Here is a 14,071-nt window from a genome sequence, read left to right as displayed (position 1 = left end):
TTCCTCCTTCCTTTCTTCCTTCCTTCCTTCCTCCCTCAGGTGTGTCTCCCTACTGCTCACAATCACTGGGATCCCATATGGGTGCTGATTCATGTCCCGGCTACTCTGCTTCCCTTCCAGTTCCCTGACTGTGTCCTGGGAAAGCAGTAGAGGGTGACCCAAAACCTTGGGACCCTGCACCCCTATGGGAGACCTGGAGGAAGCTCTGGCTTCTGATCAGCTCAGCTCTGGCTGTTGCAGCTACTTGGAGCATGAATTAGCAGATGAAGATTTTCCTGTTTCCCTTTTTGTAAATCTGCCTTTCCAATATCAAAAAATAGAATAAATCTTTAAAAAATTATTCAAAGATAGTGTCACTTTTTCACCTGAAGAATAAATTGATTTCATGCTATTTCTCCCTGTCTGAAGCTATCTCACCCCCTGTGGTCTCAGAACACCTGCATTTTGGAGAACATGGGATTGGCTCAAGTCCTTGTGTGTTATCTGACAGTGATGGGACTGCCCCCAAGTGCCCTGCGTGTGTTCCATGAGCTAGCACGTGGATGACCTGTGACACTGACTCATGACAGGGCCCAGGGAGCATGTTCACACTGCATGCAGTGTCGCTTACCAGTTTGTTGCCAACTTACTTGTCACCCAACCTCACCTAAGCCTGTGTCCCCAGGTGCTGGGCTTCACCCTCATGGTCCTGTGCACCTTCAGTGTGGCAGCTGCTCTTTGGAAAATCCAGCATGGGGTGCCCGAGGCCCCAGAATCGCTCATGCACCCAACGGTGTGGCTCACCACCATGGTAATGACACCCCGCCCCCAGTTGGGTAATATTCCACACCGACCCCCTACTCCCTCGCAGCTGTCTGGGTTCTGGCTGGCTCCTGGGCACCGCTCTTAACTTCCTCTCGCATCCCCAGCCCCATCTAAGCGGCCTGTCTGGACTTCTCTTGTCTAGAGTTTCGCTGTGTTCCTGATTCACGCTGAGAGAAAGAAGGGGATGCAGGTGTCTGGGGTGCTCGCTGGGTACTGGCTGCTCTGTGTCGTCCTGCCGGCTGTCGGCACCGCCCAGCAGGCCTCTGGAGGGGTGAGTAGGGAGGGGCCTGGGCTCCCTGGAAAAACTGACCTGGCAGTTTCAAACCTTGGATCTTATCCTCCCTCCTTGACTTTGCACATGGGACTTAATGCGTGTACAGTGATGCCCATGGCAGACCCTTCAGTTCCAGAGATGCACACGCACACTGGCTCACCCACAGCTACCCGTGTCTCGTGCAGTTCTCATGGATGCGTGCTCGCACATCACACATCCCGTTTTCACACAGGAGGCACGCTTGGATGCCTCCATGCGTGCCTTTCTTAGGCACAGACACACGCGTGCACGCCTAACATCCTCTGGGCTCGTTTCCCCTCCTTCCCCCTCCCTGCCCTGTGCACCTGTACCTCTGCATGCCAGTCTTGGAATCTGGGGGATGTGCTGGTTTATTTGCAAACTAAAGGATTCCCTGCCTGTGGCTCTGTTGACATTGTGGCTGGGTTAATTCTCTTTGGGGGTTTGGGGTGTGGAGGCTGCCCTTACTGTATCCTTGGCCTCCACTCACCCAAAGCCAGCAGGTCAGTGCCCCTGGACTGCACAATCGCAAACCCCTGTGGGGTAAAATCACCCACATATTGAGACTGATTAACAAGATGGTCAGCCCAGGCTTTGGGGAGAGGAGACACGTCCAGGCTTCAGGGCATCATCCTGTCCTTTCATCTTTTTTTTTTTTCTTAAGATATATGTTATTTGAAAGGCAGAGCTGTATAGGGAGAGGGATCTTCTATCCACTGGTTCTTTCCCCAAATGGCTGCAATGGGCAGGGATGGGCCAGGCCAAAGCTGGGTGCCAAGGACGTTTTCTGGATTTCCCATGTGGGTTCTGGGCCCCAAGGCCCTGGGCCATCCTCTGCTGCTCTCCCTGATGCATTAGCAGTTTGCTGGATGGGAAGTGGAGCAGCTGGCACTGTAAGCTAGTGGCTGAAGTCCTCTCCTTGCACACGCTGGCATCCCATATGGATGCTGGTTCTACTCCCAGTAGCCCCACCTCCCATCCAGCTCCTTGCTTGTGGCCTGGGAAAGCAGTGGAAGACGGCCCAAAGCCTTGGGACCCTGAGTCCACAAGGGAGACCTGGAAGAAGCTCCTGGCTCCTGGCTTTGGATAGGCTCAGCTCCGGCCATTGCAGCCACTTGGGGAAGTGAACCAGAGGACGGAAGATCTTTCTGTATTTCCTTCCCTGGTCAACTGCCTTTACAGTAAAAATAAATCTTTGAGAGAAAAAAAAAAAGCAACCTTTGGGGTTAAATATTGGCTCAATTGGCTAATCTGACAGCTGTGTGCTGCCAAGGGCAACACGCCATGCCAGCCCGAGACACAGTTTTTCAGAGTGCAGGTACTTCACAATCCTTTAGCACTGGGGCATGCTGGCCCTGCCCCCAGCCTTGGAAGCTCCATGGGGCCTGAACACTGTGTGTTCTCTGGCTGCGCTCCCAGGCCTCGGGTGCCGATTCCTTGTGGACTGGTCCTTTCTCTCCCACAGGGCTTCCGGAAGGATCCCATCCGCCACCTGTCCACCTACCTATGTTTATCTCTGGTCGTGGCACAGTTGGTGTTGTCCTGCCTGGCGGATCAACCTCCTCTCTTCCCCAAAGAGCCCCAGCCGCCTGTGAGTCCTGGGGTCCCTGTCGCAGCACCTCCTCACTTCTGGACCCTGCACTGCCCCAGTGGTCTGTGCCTTCCTATGTAGCCAGAGGGGGTTGGGCTAGAGCATAGGTCTGTAGTTTTGGTTGTTTTCTTTTTAAGATTTATTTGTATGTATTTGAAAAAGGCAGGATGTTAAGGAGAGACAGAGATTTCTACCTTGTTTTTTTTTTTTTTTTCCTCCCAAATAGTCCCATTGGCTGGGGCTCAGCCAGGACATGTGAGGAATTCCACCTGGGTCTCCCATGTGAATACAGTGGCCCAAAGGCTTAAGCCATCCTCCGCTGCTTTCTCAGGTGCATTGGCAGGGAGCTGATTCAGAGGTGGAGCAGCCAGGACTCCAAGCAACACTCTGATATAACCTGTTGGCATCACGAGTGGTGGCTTACCTTACTGTACCACAATACAGGCCCCAAGGCGTGGTATCCAGTTAGCTGGGGGTGTGTTATATTGTGCCGTAGTTGGCCCATCCTTTTCTGTCCAGAAAACTTTTTAAAATGTGTATTTGGAGAGCAGAGAGAGATAAAAACACAGAGATATACCAGAGGCCAGAAACTCAGTCTGGATCTTCCTCACGGGCAGCAGGGCCCAAGCACTTGGGCCGTCACCACTGCCCTCCCCAGCGTGCATTAGCCGGAAGCTGGAATCGCGAGGAGCGTTAGGACGCAACCTCAGGCATTCTGATACGGGGTGTGGCCATCCCATTGGCATGCTAACAACCACACCAGATTTCTTTGAGCTCTCTCTCCGCCCCTTTGTCACCCCAGTTCCCCAGAAAAGCCAGGACACTGGGCACTGAGCTCATTTTTGGGGTATCTCATCCTCACCCTTGGCATCCCTCTGGCATGTGCTTGTCACAGGTGTGAGACTGAAGCTCCCCTCCCCCACCTTTTGCAGAATCCATGTCCAGAGGCTGGGGCCTCCTTCCCCTCCAAGGTCACATTCTGGTGGGTTTCTGGGTAAGTCAGGTGGCAGGGCAGGGGCTGGATTGTGCTGGTTGGGGAAGGGGTTACCACCACTGTTCTTCCTGGGGTAGGGTTCCTGCCTACCAGACGAGGACCCATCCAGGTGGTCTCCATCACAGCCACAGCACTGCCCTCTCTGTCTCCTGTGCCCATTGTCCACATCCCACCCCCAGTGACTTGCTGGAGTAAGGTCTGGATTTGTCCTCTTAATAACCAGGCACAAATAGGGACAGTCTACCTTCCTTCAGTGGAAGATGTCTGATGCTTGGACACAGCAGGTGCTCAGTAACAGTGTCTCTTGCTCAAGCTTTGATTGATCTGCCAACACTTAGTAAGCTCCTATAGTGTACCTTGTGCCAGGGATGGAGGGGTGTAAGGGGACAAGCCCTTGCAGTCCCCCCTCTTCAGTGCCTCCACTTGTGGGAGCCCCGCTGGCCCCCCTGCAGTCTGACATTGGGTATCTGGATCCTGGCCCCAAGGTTTCCTGTGATCTTGGTCAAGCAACTTACGTCTGTGTGCCTCAGTGTCCACACCTGTAAAATGGGACTGATAACCTTGTCTCCCTGTGGCTGTGAAGATCACGTGAGAATAGGGTTGTGACAAACTTAGAGCAGAGTCTGCACCTACTGATGTCGTAAAAGGGAGTATGGGATTGTCCACTTTAAAAAAATGAAGATTTCTGAATTTATTTGAAAGGCAGAGTTAGAGAAGAAACAGATCTTGTATCTGCTGGTTCACTCCCCCACATGGCTGCAGTGGCCAGAGCCTGGGCCAAGCGAAAGCCAGGAGCCTAGAGTTGTATCCAGGTCTCCCACATGCATACCGGAACCCAACCACTTGGGCCATCTTCTGCTGCATTCCCAGGAGCATTAGCAGGGAGCTGGATAGGAAGTGGAGCAGCCAGGACTCGAACCCATGCTCATATGGGATGCCAGTGTTGCAGGTGGAGGTTTATGCTATGTCCCAGCCTGGGCTTTTTGAACAGCCCTCTAGGGACAGCTTCCCGCTCCCCAAAGTCAGGCATTTGTGCCTCTCCTTTGGCTTCTTTGCATTATTAGGCCGTCACTTTATTTACTCAACGTTTTTCTTTAAGTCAACTTAAAAAATATTGTTTTCCTCGTTTATTTTTTTTTTTAAGGAAATCTTTCCATTGCTGCATTTGTTAGAAAATTTTATAGACTCACTCGACACGGTACTCTCAGGGTAAACCAAGCCTGTTAATGGTTTCAAGAGCTGACCTGTTGCTAGCCCAAGTTCAGTGTTAGAAAACGGAGCTGGTGAGGCTGGGAGAGGAGACAAAGGGCAACATCTATGCAGAGAACCCTTCCCCTGGTGTCATCAGAGAGAGAGACTGTGGTTACAACAGAAGACAAACCCGGCCTTGCCCTGCCCCTCCTCCCCACCACTGTTCAGCAAGGCTCCACACTTTCATTTTGTGTATGTGCCAGCTATAGTCGCCCATGCCAGGCCGTGTGCTGGGAAACATCCTTATTTTCAATAGATTTATTTATTTATTTTGAAAGTATGACAGAGCAAACGCTTGTATCCGCTGGTTCACTCCCCAAACAGCCACAACAGCTGGGGCTGGGCCAGACCCAAACTGGGAGCCAGGAACTCTACCTGGGTCTCCCACATGAGTGGCGGGGGCCCCTGGTCTCGGGCCATGCCCGGCTGCCTTCCCAGGTGCATTCGTGGGGAGCTGGATTAGAAGTGGCGCAGCCAGGACTCAACACTAGTGCTTCACAGCACAGCACCAGGACACTGCCCTGTTGTAATGAGAAACCTGAGGCCCTTTGGTGGGAGGGGTCTCTTGGCTGGAGTCCTGGCTCCATTTTGGGTCAGCTTCGCTGATGCTCGTGTTGGAAAGCTGCAGGCGATGACCCATGTCGTCGGTCACTGCCTGAGCATCTGTCATTCACACCTAAAGCATAATGAGCAGGGGCAGGCACCATGGTTACGCCTCCGCCATGGAACCAGCATCCCTTATGGATGCTAGTTCAAGTCTCAGCTGCTCCTCTTCCCATCCGACTTCCTGTGAAGGTACCTAGCAAAGGAGCCAAAAACGAGCCATGTGCTTGGGACCCTGCACCCAGGCAGGAGACCCAGAAGAGGCTCCTGGCTCCTGGCTTTGGATCGGCTCAGCTCTAGCTGTTGCCGCCACTTGAGAAGCCAGAGGATGGAAGATCTTTCTGTCTCTCCTTCTCTTTGTAAATCCACCTTTCCAATAAAAATAAATGCCTCTTTAAAAATTTTTTTTTGAGAAAAGAGTATAAAAATTTTTGAGAAAAGAGAAAAAATGAGGCAAGCCCTACCTTACCCCTGCAGAGTTCACCATCCAATGGAAGAGAAAAGACACTGGCTCCTTAGAGAATGAGGCCTCGACAGCAAATAATTGTGATCATAATGAGCATTCCAGAAAAGAGACGGGGGAGCTGGTGGGCACTCAGAACAGAACCAGCTGGGGTCTGGGGAGGATGGTGTGTGCCACGTCCAAGCTCAGATGTGAGGGACAAGTGACAGGCAGCCAGAGGAGGGGTGTTGGGGACACACTGTTCAGCCATGACTTTCATGTGCAAAGGTCCTGGGGCCAGCCGACTAGAGCAGTGAGTGAGCTGGAGTCTGGGGACCTGAGGAGCATGATTGAGTTTCTGCCACACTGGCTGGCAGTGAAAAGCCTGCAGGGGCACTGCGAATGATTTGTGGAGGGGAAAAAAAGACAAGTAAAGGATACACGTATTTAGACGCTCCTCCATGAACTGTGTGACGTCGAAGCATATTTCTCTTGCCACTCTGTTCATTCCTTGGTTCAACTCTCCCTGAGCCTCTATTTTTCATCTGTAAAATGGGTCCATCCTAACAGTGAATCAGATGAGATGATCTTTGTAAACAGAGGAGTGGCCCTCTCAGGTGGGGTGGTTTGTGTTTTTACCCACGGAGTGGCCAGCAGAAGGACAGAGAGATGAATTGGCTTCCCCAGGGTCCCACAGCTGCCAGGCAGGGCCCCAGCAGGACCAGGCGGCAGGAGGAGCTGGCCTTAGCACTCCTCTTTTGCAGGCTGGTCTGGAAGGGCTACAGGAAGCTGCTGGAACCCAAAGACCTGTGGTCGCTCGGAAAAGAGAACTCTTCTGAAGAGCTGGTGTCCCGGCTGGAGCGGGAATGGACAAGCAACCGCCGGACGGCCCAGCGGTGAGTGCGGAGCGGGCAGGAGCTGAGGCCACACCCATGCCATGGCTGGGGCCCTGTCCAGTCCCCTGCCCACCGCTGACACCACCAAGGGAGGACTCCTGGTCAAATCTGGGTCTGCCCTGGCTGCTTTGTGGACCCCAAAGGGAAACGGAAGGAACGGGGCATGTTCCAGGTACCCCGAAGGAAGCTGGGATGGATGGTGGCCTGGGTGGCAGTCTAGGGGTTCAAGACAGGGTGGGGAACTGGGGGTGCCTGCAGTCTCTGGCAGCTGCTGCCTCCAGGCGGTCCACAAGCACGGATCTAGGAAGGGTGAGACAAGATGAGCTGGGGGGAAGGCGTGAATTCAGGAGTCCCAGAGGGGGACTTGGAGACCTCTGCAGTTAGCTGTGTCCACCTGGGAGGCCCCATCCAAAACCTGACAAGGAAGGAAGAGCAGGACAAGTGGCCTGGGGCAGCGCAGCCATCAGGATGCAAGCCAGGGAGTGCACACACTGTGTGGAGTGACAGCAGAGGGCAAGACTGTGGAGCAGGCCACAGTCTTCATTCCGCAGGGCTCCAGGAGGCTGGGCTGCTCTCCTGGCTCCTTCCTGGCTGCCCCAGCAGGTCCTGAGATCACAGGAACCTGTCCTGGGGCGGGGAGGCAGGGCCACTTCCTCAGAACACCTTGCAAATCCTGCTGTAGGCAAAGGACGGAAAGGAATGCGGGCTCATCCCCGCACCCATTTTCTGAGCCAGCTGGCTCTACACTCACAAACATAGACTTTGGTCTGAAATATTGTGCAACCCCTCAGGTGGGGGAGTGGGAAGGGCAGGTCATCCTGGGGTCACACACCTACTGGCCAGAGGATGGTTACAGAGCAGGCCTGGCACCATGCTATTTTCTGATTGGTTGGTTGGTTTAGTAAGTTGCCCATCTCTGAAACTTTGGAGCTAACCAGAGAGAAAGAGAATATTCTTGGTGTTTCTCTTTATCTCCAGATTTGCTTATTTAAAAAGCAGAGTGACAGTCAAGATTTGCTTATTTAAAAAGCAGATTGACAGAGGGAGGGAGACACACAGATTGTCCATCCGCTGATTCAGTCCCTGAATGCCAGCAACAACCAGGGCTGAGCTGGACTCGAGCCAGGACGTGGGGACTCCATCTCTATTGCCCCATTCCACAGATGAAATACCGAGGTCAGAAGGGAGAAGACAACCAACATTAGAACCCCCATCTGCTGGCTCTAAGGCTTGATTCTGGCCACCAACCCAGCTCCTTCCTCGCTCTTTCCTTCCACAATTTTGCATAATGTTATGTACCCAGTGCTCTTTTTTTTTTTAATTGAAGATTTATTTATTTATTTTTGGAAAATCAGATTTACAGAGAGGAGGAGAGACAAAGAGGAAGATCTTCTATCTGCTGAGTCACTCCCAAGTGGCCGCAATGGTTGGAGTTGAACTGATCCAAAGCCAGGAGCCTCTTCCAGGTCTCCCATGCAGGTTCAGGGTCCTACGGCTTTGGGCCGTCCTTGATTGCTTTCCCAGGCTATAAGCAGGGAGCTGGATGGGACATGGAGCTGCTGGAATTAGAACTGGAGTCCATATGGAATCCCGAGCATGCAAGGGGAGGACTTTGGCCGCTAGGCTACTGCACCGGGCCTGTGCCCTGCACTCTTTAAGATTTTGTTTGAAATAGTGACAGAGAGGCAAGGAGAGAGATCTTCCATCCACTGGTTTACTTCCCGAATGGCCACAGCAGCCGAGGCTGGAGCAGGAGTTCCAGCTGGGTCTCCCACATGGGTGACGGAGACACAAGCGTTTGGGCCATCTTCTGCTGCCTTCACGGTTGCATTAGCAGGGAGCCGGACCAAAGTGGAGTAGCCAGCACTCAAACTGGCAATTTACATGGGATGCCGGCGTTACAGGCGGCAGCCTAGCCCGCTCTACTACAGCACAGCCCCAATGAACGTTCCTGTCGGGCTCTGGGTGTGCACCACTCGGTGTTCATCTGATAGGTATTCCTGCTGTATTCAGGAGACAGACAGGGGCTAGGGAGGTCCAGGTGGGAAATACAGCTGGGGGCTCCACTCACCTGGAGTTCTAAACAGACACAGACAGGGGGTGTGGGCAGTGGGCATGGCTAGGAAGCTACGAGGCAGGATCCCCTGGGGACGGTGGCCAGGGATGGCCCTCTGCTTGGGGGTGACATGAGACCTAAAGCCCCGTTTTGTGGGTGGCAAGCCACACCGATGCAGTGACAGTCCGACAGCATCTCCCTGATGCTGTACCAGACAGCAAGGCCAGCCAGCCAGGGAGGAGGGGCTGGGGTCTTGGCTTTGCCAGCAGGTACCATCTGCCTGAGCTCTCTGGAGCATCTGCATTTTTCCATCTTCCTTTCTGATGACAGCGTCCCCGAGGCGCCAGAAGATGCCCTGAGAACTATGAGGTCAGCGCTGGGCTCTGCTCTGCCCTTGCTGGGTGACCTCAGCAGTGGGCACCAAGAGTAACAGCTTGAGGGTTCTGTGGGCATCCACCTGGCCAGGAGGAGATGGAGGACTCACAGGTCTGTGAGCTGGGGGTCAAGGTGACTGGCCCAGCTCACCCTGTCATATAAACACCAACACCATCCACCTGGGGCCACACAGCAACAGGGCTGTCGGCAGCCTCGTCTCCTGTCCTCCACCTTGTCCCAGGGCTCGTGAATACAGTCAAGACCCCGGGGCAGGGAGAGTGGTAGCCTGCACAGCTACCTCTGGTTCACCCAGAGCTGGAATGCTCTGGGTGCTGGGAAGGAGGCAGAAAGATGGACCAGAGAATGCCGGGGGTTAGAGGCAGGCACTTGGCTCAATGGCCAAGACGCCATGTGGGGTGCCCCACATCCCCTGTGGGAGTTCTTGGGCTCGAGTCCCAGCTGTGCCCCGACCCTAGCCTCCTGCTAAACGCACACGCTGGGTGACAGTAGGTGATGACTCGAGGAGTTGGGTCCCTGCCACCCACATGAGAAGTTTGAATTCCAGGCTCCCGAAGTCAGCTCAGTTCCAATCCCAACCCTGGCTGTTGTGGACATCTAAGGAGTGAACACGTTGGTGGAGGTCTCCCTCCCTCCCTCCTGTGTGAAGGCAGAGAGGGGAAAGCCAGTCCCACTTGCACTTCTCAGCTCTGGGCCCTTGGACGAGCTCACCCTTTCTGAGCCTCACTACGCTCACCTGTGAAGTGGGCGGAGGCATTCCTGGCGCATGGTCCCCCAGTGTGTGTCCTCTGCCATCATCCGTGCAGCCAGGAGCTGCCCTCTCGCCTCCCCTTCCCCTGATTCTGGGCCTTTGGTGCATAAGGAGCAGCAGGTGAGGGAGCCAGGCTAGACCCTCACCCAGCCACACCCCTCATTGAAAGCTGCTTGCTAGTCCAATGCCTGGGTTCATTGTTGGCGGCTGAGAACATCAGGTGCGGCTCAGAGCTCCTCTCTATCTGTTCCAAAAGGCCCACGGAAGCTCTCAGAGGGAAAGGGGCCAGCAGCGAGGAGGCCCCAGAGACCGAGGCCTTCCTACAGCACACAGGGGTCCCACGGGGCCCGCTGCTCAGGGCCATGTGGCAGGTGTTCCGTTCCACCTTCCTGCTGGGTACCATCAGCCTCGTTGTTGGCGACATCTTCAGGTTTGCTCTCCCCAAGCTCCTCAGGTGAGTGTAGGCCGGGGGAGCCTGGGGTGGGGACCTCAGCCTGTGCCACCTGCTGCTCAGGACGCCAGGGGTGGGCCAGGAGGACAAGGAGGAAGGGAACTGACCCCCTGGCAGGGCAAGACAAGTCAGCTGTCATCTTAACTGTTCATTTGCTTTTGCTGGGCTGCACAAAATCCCCAAAGCGCGCGGGTTAAGACTGCAGGTGTTGCCTGTTTTGCTCATCCGTTGAGTCTGGGCTCAGCTGGGCAACTCTCCTGTCTCCTGGCTGGGGTCCTGATGGGTGTGGGGTCAGCTGCTAGTTCACCCAGGGCAGTCTGCACCAAGCCTGGGTGGCTCGGCCCGGTGTGCCTCTCTCACTGAACTGCCTGGCCAGACCAGGCCGTGCACCGGCCATGCTAGGGTGGCTCCTTGCACTGGCTCTGTCTCTCTCTCTCTCTCTCTCCTGGCACAAGCCTGTTTCTGGAGTTTGTCAGTGACCCCCAGCTCCCGGCCTGGAGGGGTTACGTCCTCGCCGTGCTGATGTTCCTGGCCGCCTGCCTGCAGACCATGTTTGAGCAGCAGTCCATGTTCCAGTTCAAGGTGCTGCAGATGAGGCTGCGGACGGCTCTCACGGGCCTGGTGTACAGAAAGGTGAGGCCCCTGGCAGCATGGGCGGGGTGGGTGTGGGTCCAGGCAGCCCACAGACAGGCTGGAGGATAATATCACTGGGCTCGGAGCGCAGGCCGGCCTCACTTAGTCGCTCACACTGTACTATCGCCTCCACGCTTGCTTCTGTAAGGCCTTGTGTGGTCTGACCCCATTACTCCCTGGCCTCATCACCCACGTCCTCCTTGTCCCATGCTCCCCCTTTTCCTTTTGGTTCCTCAAGGTGCCCAGGGCTCTTGCGCTGGCTGTTTCTGCTGTCGGATGAACCCCTAGCCTCTGTCTTATGCCGTAATCACCTTGCATTCCAGTCCTGGTTCAGGCACTTCCAGGCTCTCTGACCCCCCAACAAATTGCTCCGCTTCCCTGCACCTCGCTTTCCTTACTGCTAGGTTTCTGGGTTTCCTCCTCTGTCTCATTAACTCCTGCTGGCCCCCAGGAGGACTGGCAGCCATCACCAGGCCAGAGCCACACTACATGTGAGAGAAATGACTCCGTTCTTAGTTAGTGGCAGCCTTGGTTAGTTGCACCTGGGCTGGGAACGCTCTGGATGAACTTGGGACCACCTGGTAGGAGGCCAAAGCCTTAGCTCCTCTCCCTACTGTGACCATGACCATCATGGCGACGCTGTGAGCCAAGCCCAGGAGACCGCAGCTGCAGGGCCGATGGGCTCCCGCAGGGGTTGGAGCAGCTGAGCCATGGCAGGTCCAGGGATGGGCCTGTGGGAGCCTCCCTCACTGTCACTCGGGGGAGGAAGGGACCAAAGGACAGACCTGGATAGCTGTGAGGGCGCTCGTGGTTCTGCCCTTCACTCGGCAGGAAGTAGATGGTGTGTGTGTGTGGGGGGAACTTAGCTTTGAGCAAGTTACAAAGGGCCCACAAGGACCAGCCACAAGCCTGCAAGCTGTGTCTCACAGGAAGAGCCCTGGGCACTGCTTTGGCCCACCTACAGCTGGCCTTTGCTTTCCTGATGCGGTCACACCCATCTCCTGGCTGGGCTGCCCCTGGAGAAGGAATTGGGAAGTTTTGGTCCCCCACCTCCACCGCCTTCACAGTGCACAGTGGGAGCTTTGTAAAGATGAGTGGGGAATTTCTAACTCAGCTGTCTCCAACTCCTCCCCTCCCCCACAGACAGCACCTGCATTACAGCTTAACATTCAACACTGGAAGGGGGCCCACTGGGACCCCAGCGTGCAGGCCAACTCAAGGGTGTCAGGCATGTGAGCCTGTGGAGCCTTAGGCCGGTTCCGGTTCCAGCTAAGGCACTGGCAGGACCTGGGATTTTACATGAGCTGCTCAGTCGGTGTCCCTCCCTGTAACGTGGGGTCGAGATGTGTACGTTGCTGGGGGTGCCCCCTCTGCTCTTGTTCCTTCCGTTCATCACTTCTGAAATTGAGGTGCGTCTCCCGCATCTGAGTTTAACTGGGGAAGGTGGTCTTGTTGCACAGCATCCCACAGACTAGCTGGAGGTGTTTTGCTGCAGAACCCCCAGCCCAGGCCCACCCTGCCTTCCTATGTGCACACAGCAGAAGCAGGCGTATGTTGACTGCTCAGCACAGGCGAAGAGGTGTGCCCCGAGCCTGTGTCCGTGTTGCTGCTTGGTCTGTGGTGCCCGTGACTTTCTTGGATGAGCTGGCAATGCAGTGCTCTGGGGAATTTTGACACCGGCCCAGTGGGCTCCGGATGGTCTGGGGTGGGGAGTGTGTAGGGGGGTTATAGCTAGATGGTGGCGATTATGTTCTGCCTGGGTAATAGTGGCCGGCAGGGTGACCTGTTGGAGAGGTGATTGGAACCTGGCAGGGTGTCAGGACCACACCCTTAACTCACCAAGTGCTTTCTGGTAAAAACCAGTCAAAGCCACAAGGACCAAGGGGACAGATGTGGGGACACTGGGATTCGGCCTCGGTTTCCCTGGCAACTCCCAGGGCTTTTAGGCTAATGGGTGCTTGTGGTACCTGGGTCCTGGCTGTGGAAGCTGCCCCTGACCTGCCAGCATGGGCCTGGGGCACAGGTGCACTCAATTGACACCTGCCCCCACGTTGTTGCCGTGGGTCACTCCCTGTCGTGGCGTGTCAGGACTTGGGGGATCTTGGTAGTTATCCCCCTAGATCCTCATGACAGTCCGTGAGGAAGCTGGCCCAGGACGTATCACTGGCCCATTGCGCTAAGGCTGAGAGCGAGTGCTCTTCCTCGGTCACGCCCCTGCCCCCTTTCCCTGCTTGCCCAGGTCCTGGTGCTGTCCAGCGGCTCCAGAAAGGCCAGTGCGGTGGGAGACGTGGTCAACCTGGTGTCCGTGGACGTGCAGCGGCTGACCGACAGCGTCCTCTACCTCAACGGGCTGTGGCTGCCCCTCATCTGGATTGTTATCTGCTTTGTCTACCTCTGGCAGGTGCGTGTGGTCCTGCCTGGCCAGGAGCTCAGTTCTCCCCTCCTTCCCACCTGCACGGCGGGAACATCCCAGGGCAAGTCTTGGGCAAGGATCCCTTTCTGGTGACCCTGCGCCATCCTAATGGCCCGGGCTTGTTGGCGTTTGAGAGGAACTGATGAGGCTTGACGCCTCAACTAACATGCTTGATGCCTGAAGTGTTGGGAGGTTTTCTCCAGCATTTACATATGTGTAATGAACAATTTCGAGGGATAGAACTCAGAGTTTCAATGCAAAATTCACACCTGCTGTGTGTAGCCTGGTGGGGATGGTGTGCAAGGTTCTCACTGGGTCTGTGTGTATGTGTAAAGATCTGTGTATCAGATTAAACTTCTGCCTGCAGGACCAACATCCCATATGGTTGCTGGTTCAAGTCCTGGTTGCTCCACTTCCCATCCAACTCCTTGCTAATATGTCTGGGAAAGCATTGGAAGATGAGCCAAAACCTTGGGTCCCTGCCCCGACATGGGAGACCTG

At 55.2% G+C, this 14,071-nt stretch overlaps 1 protein-coding gene across 1 annotated transcript in view; it reads left to right on the top strand.

The window, feature by feature from the left end:
• ABCC6 (ATP binding cassette subfamily C member 6) overlaps positions 1 to 14,071 on the top strand; it is a 38,935-nt gene that overhangs the window by 3,211 nt on the left and 21,653 nt on the right. Inside the window, exons 3-10 of the mRNA XM_040973724.1 lie at positions 665 to 790; positions 947 to 1,075; positions 2,562 to 2,687; positions 3,620 to 3,681; positions 6,742 to 6,873; positions 10,330 to 10,527; positions 10,980 to 11,157; positions 13,397 to 13,558. Coding sequence (XP_040829658.1) covers positions 665 to 790; positions 947 to 1,075; positions 2,562 to 2,687; positions 3,620 to 3,681; positions 6,742 to 6,873; positions 10,330 to 10,527; positions 10,980 to 11,157; positions 13,397 to 13,558 — 1,113 coding nt within the window. The remainder of the gene's footprint in view (positions 1 to 664; positions 791 to 946; positions 1,076 to 2,561; positions 2,688 to 3,619; positions 3,682 to 6,741; positions 6,874 to 10,329; positions 10,528 to 10,979; positions 11,158 to 13,396; positions 13,559 to 14,071) is intronic.

Source organism: Ochotona curzoniae, unplaced genomic scaffold (assembly GCF_017591425.1).
Source record: "Ochotona curzoniae isolate NIBS_2020 unplaced genomic scaffold, NIBS_Ocur_1.0 contig_2321, whole genome shotgun sequence".
NCBI classification, from domain to species: Eukaryota; Metazoa; Chordata; class Mammalia; order Lagomorpha; family Ochotonidae; genus Ochotona; species Ochotona curzoniae.
The sequence above is the reverse complement of the archived record's forward strand: the minus strand, read 5'-3'. Positions and strand labels throughout refer to the sequence as shown.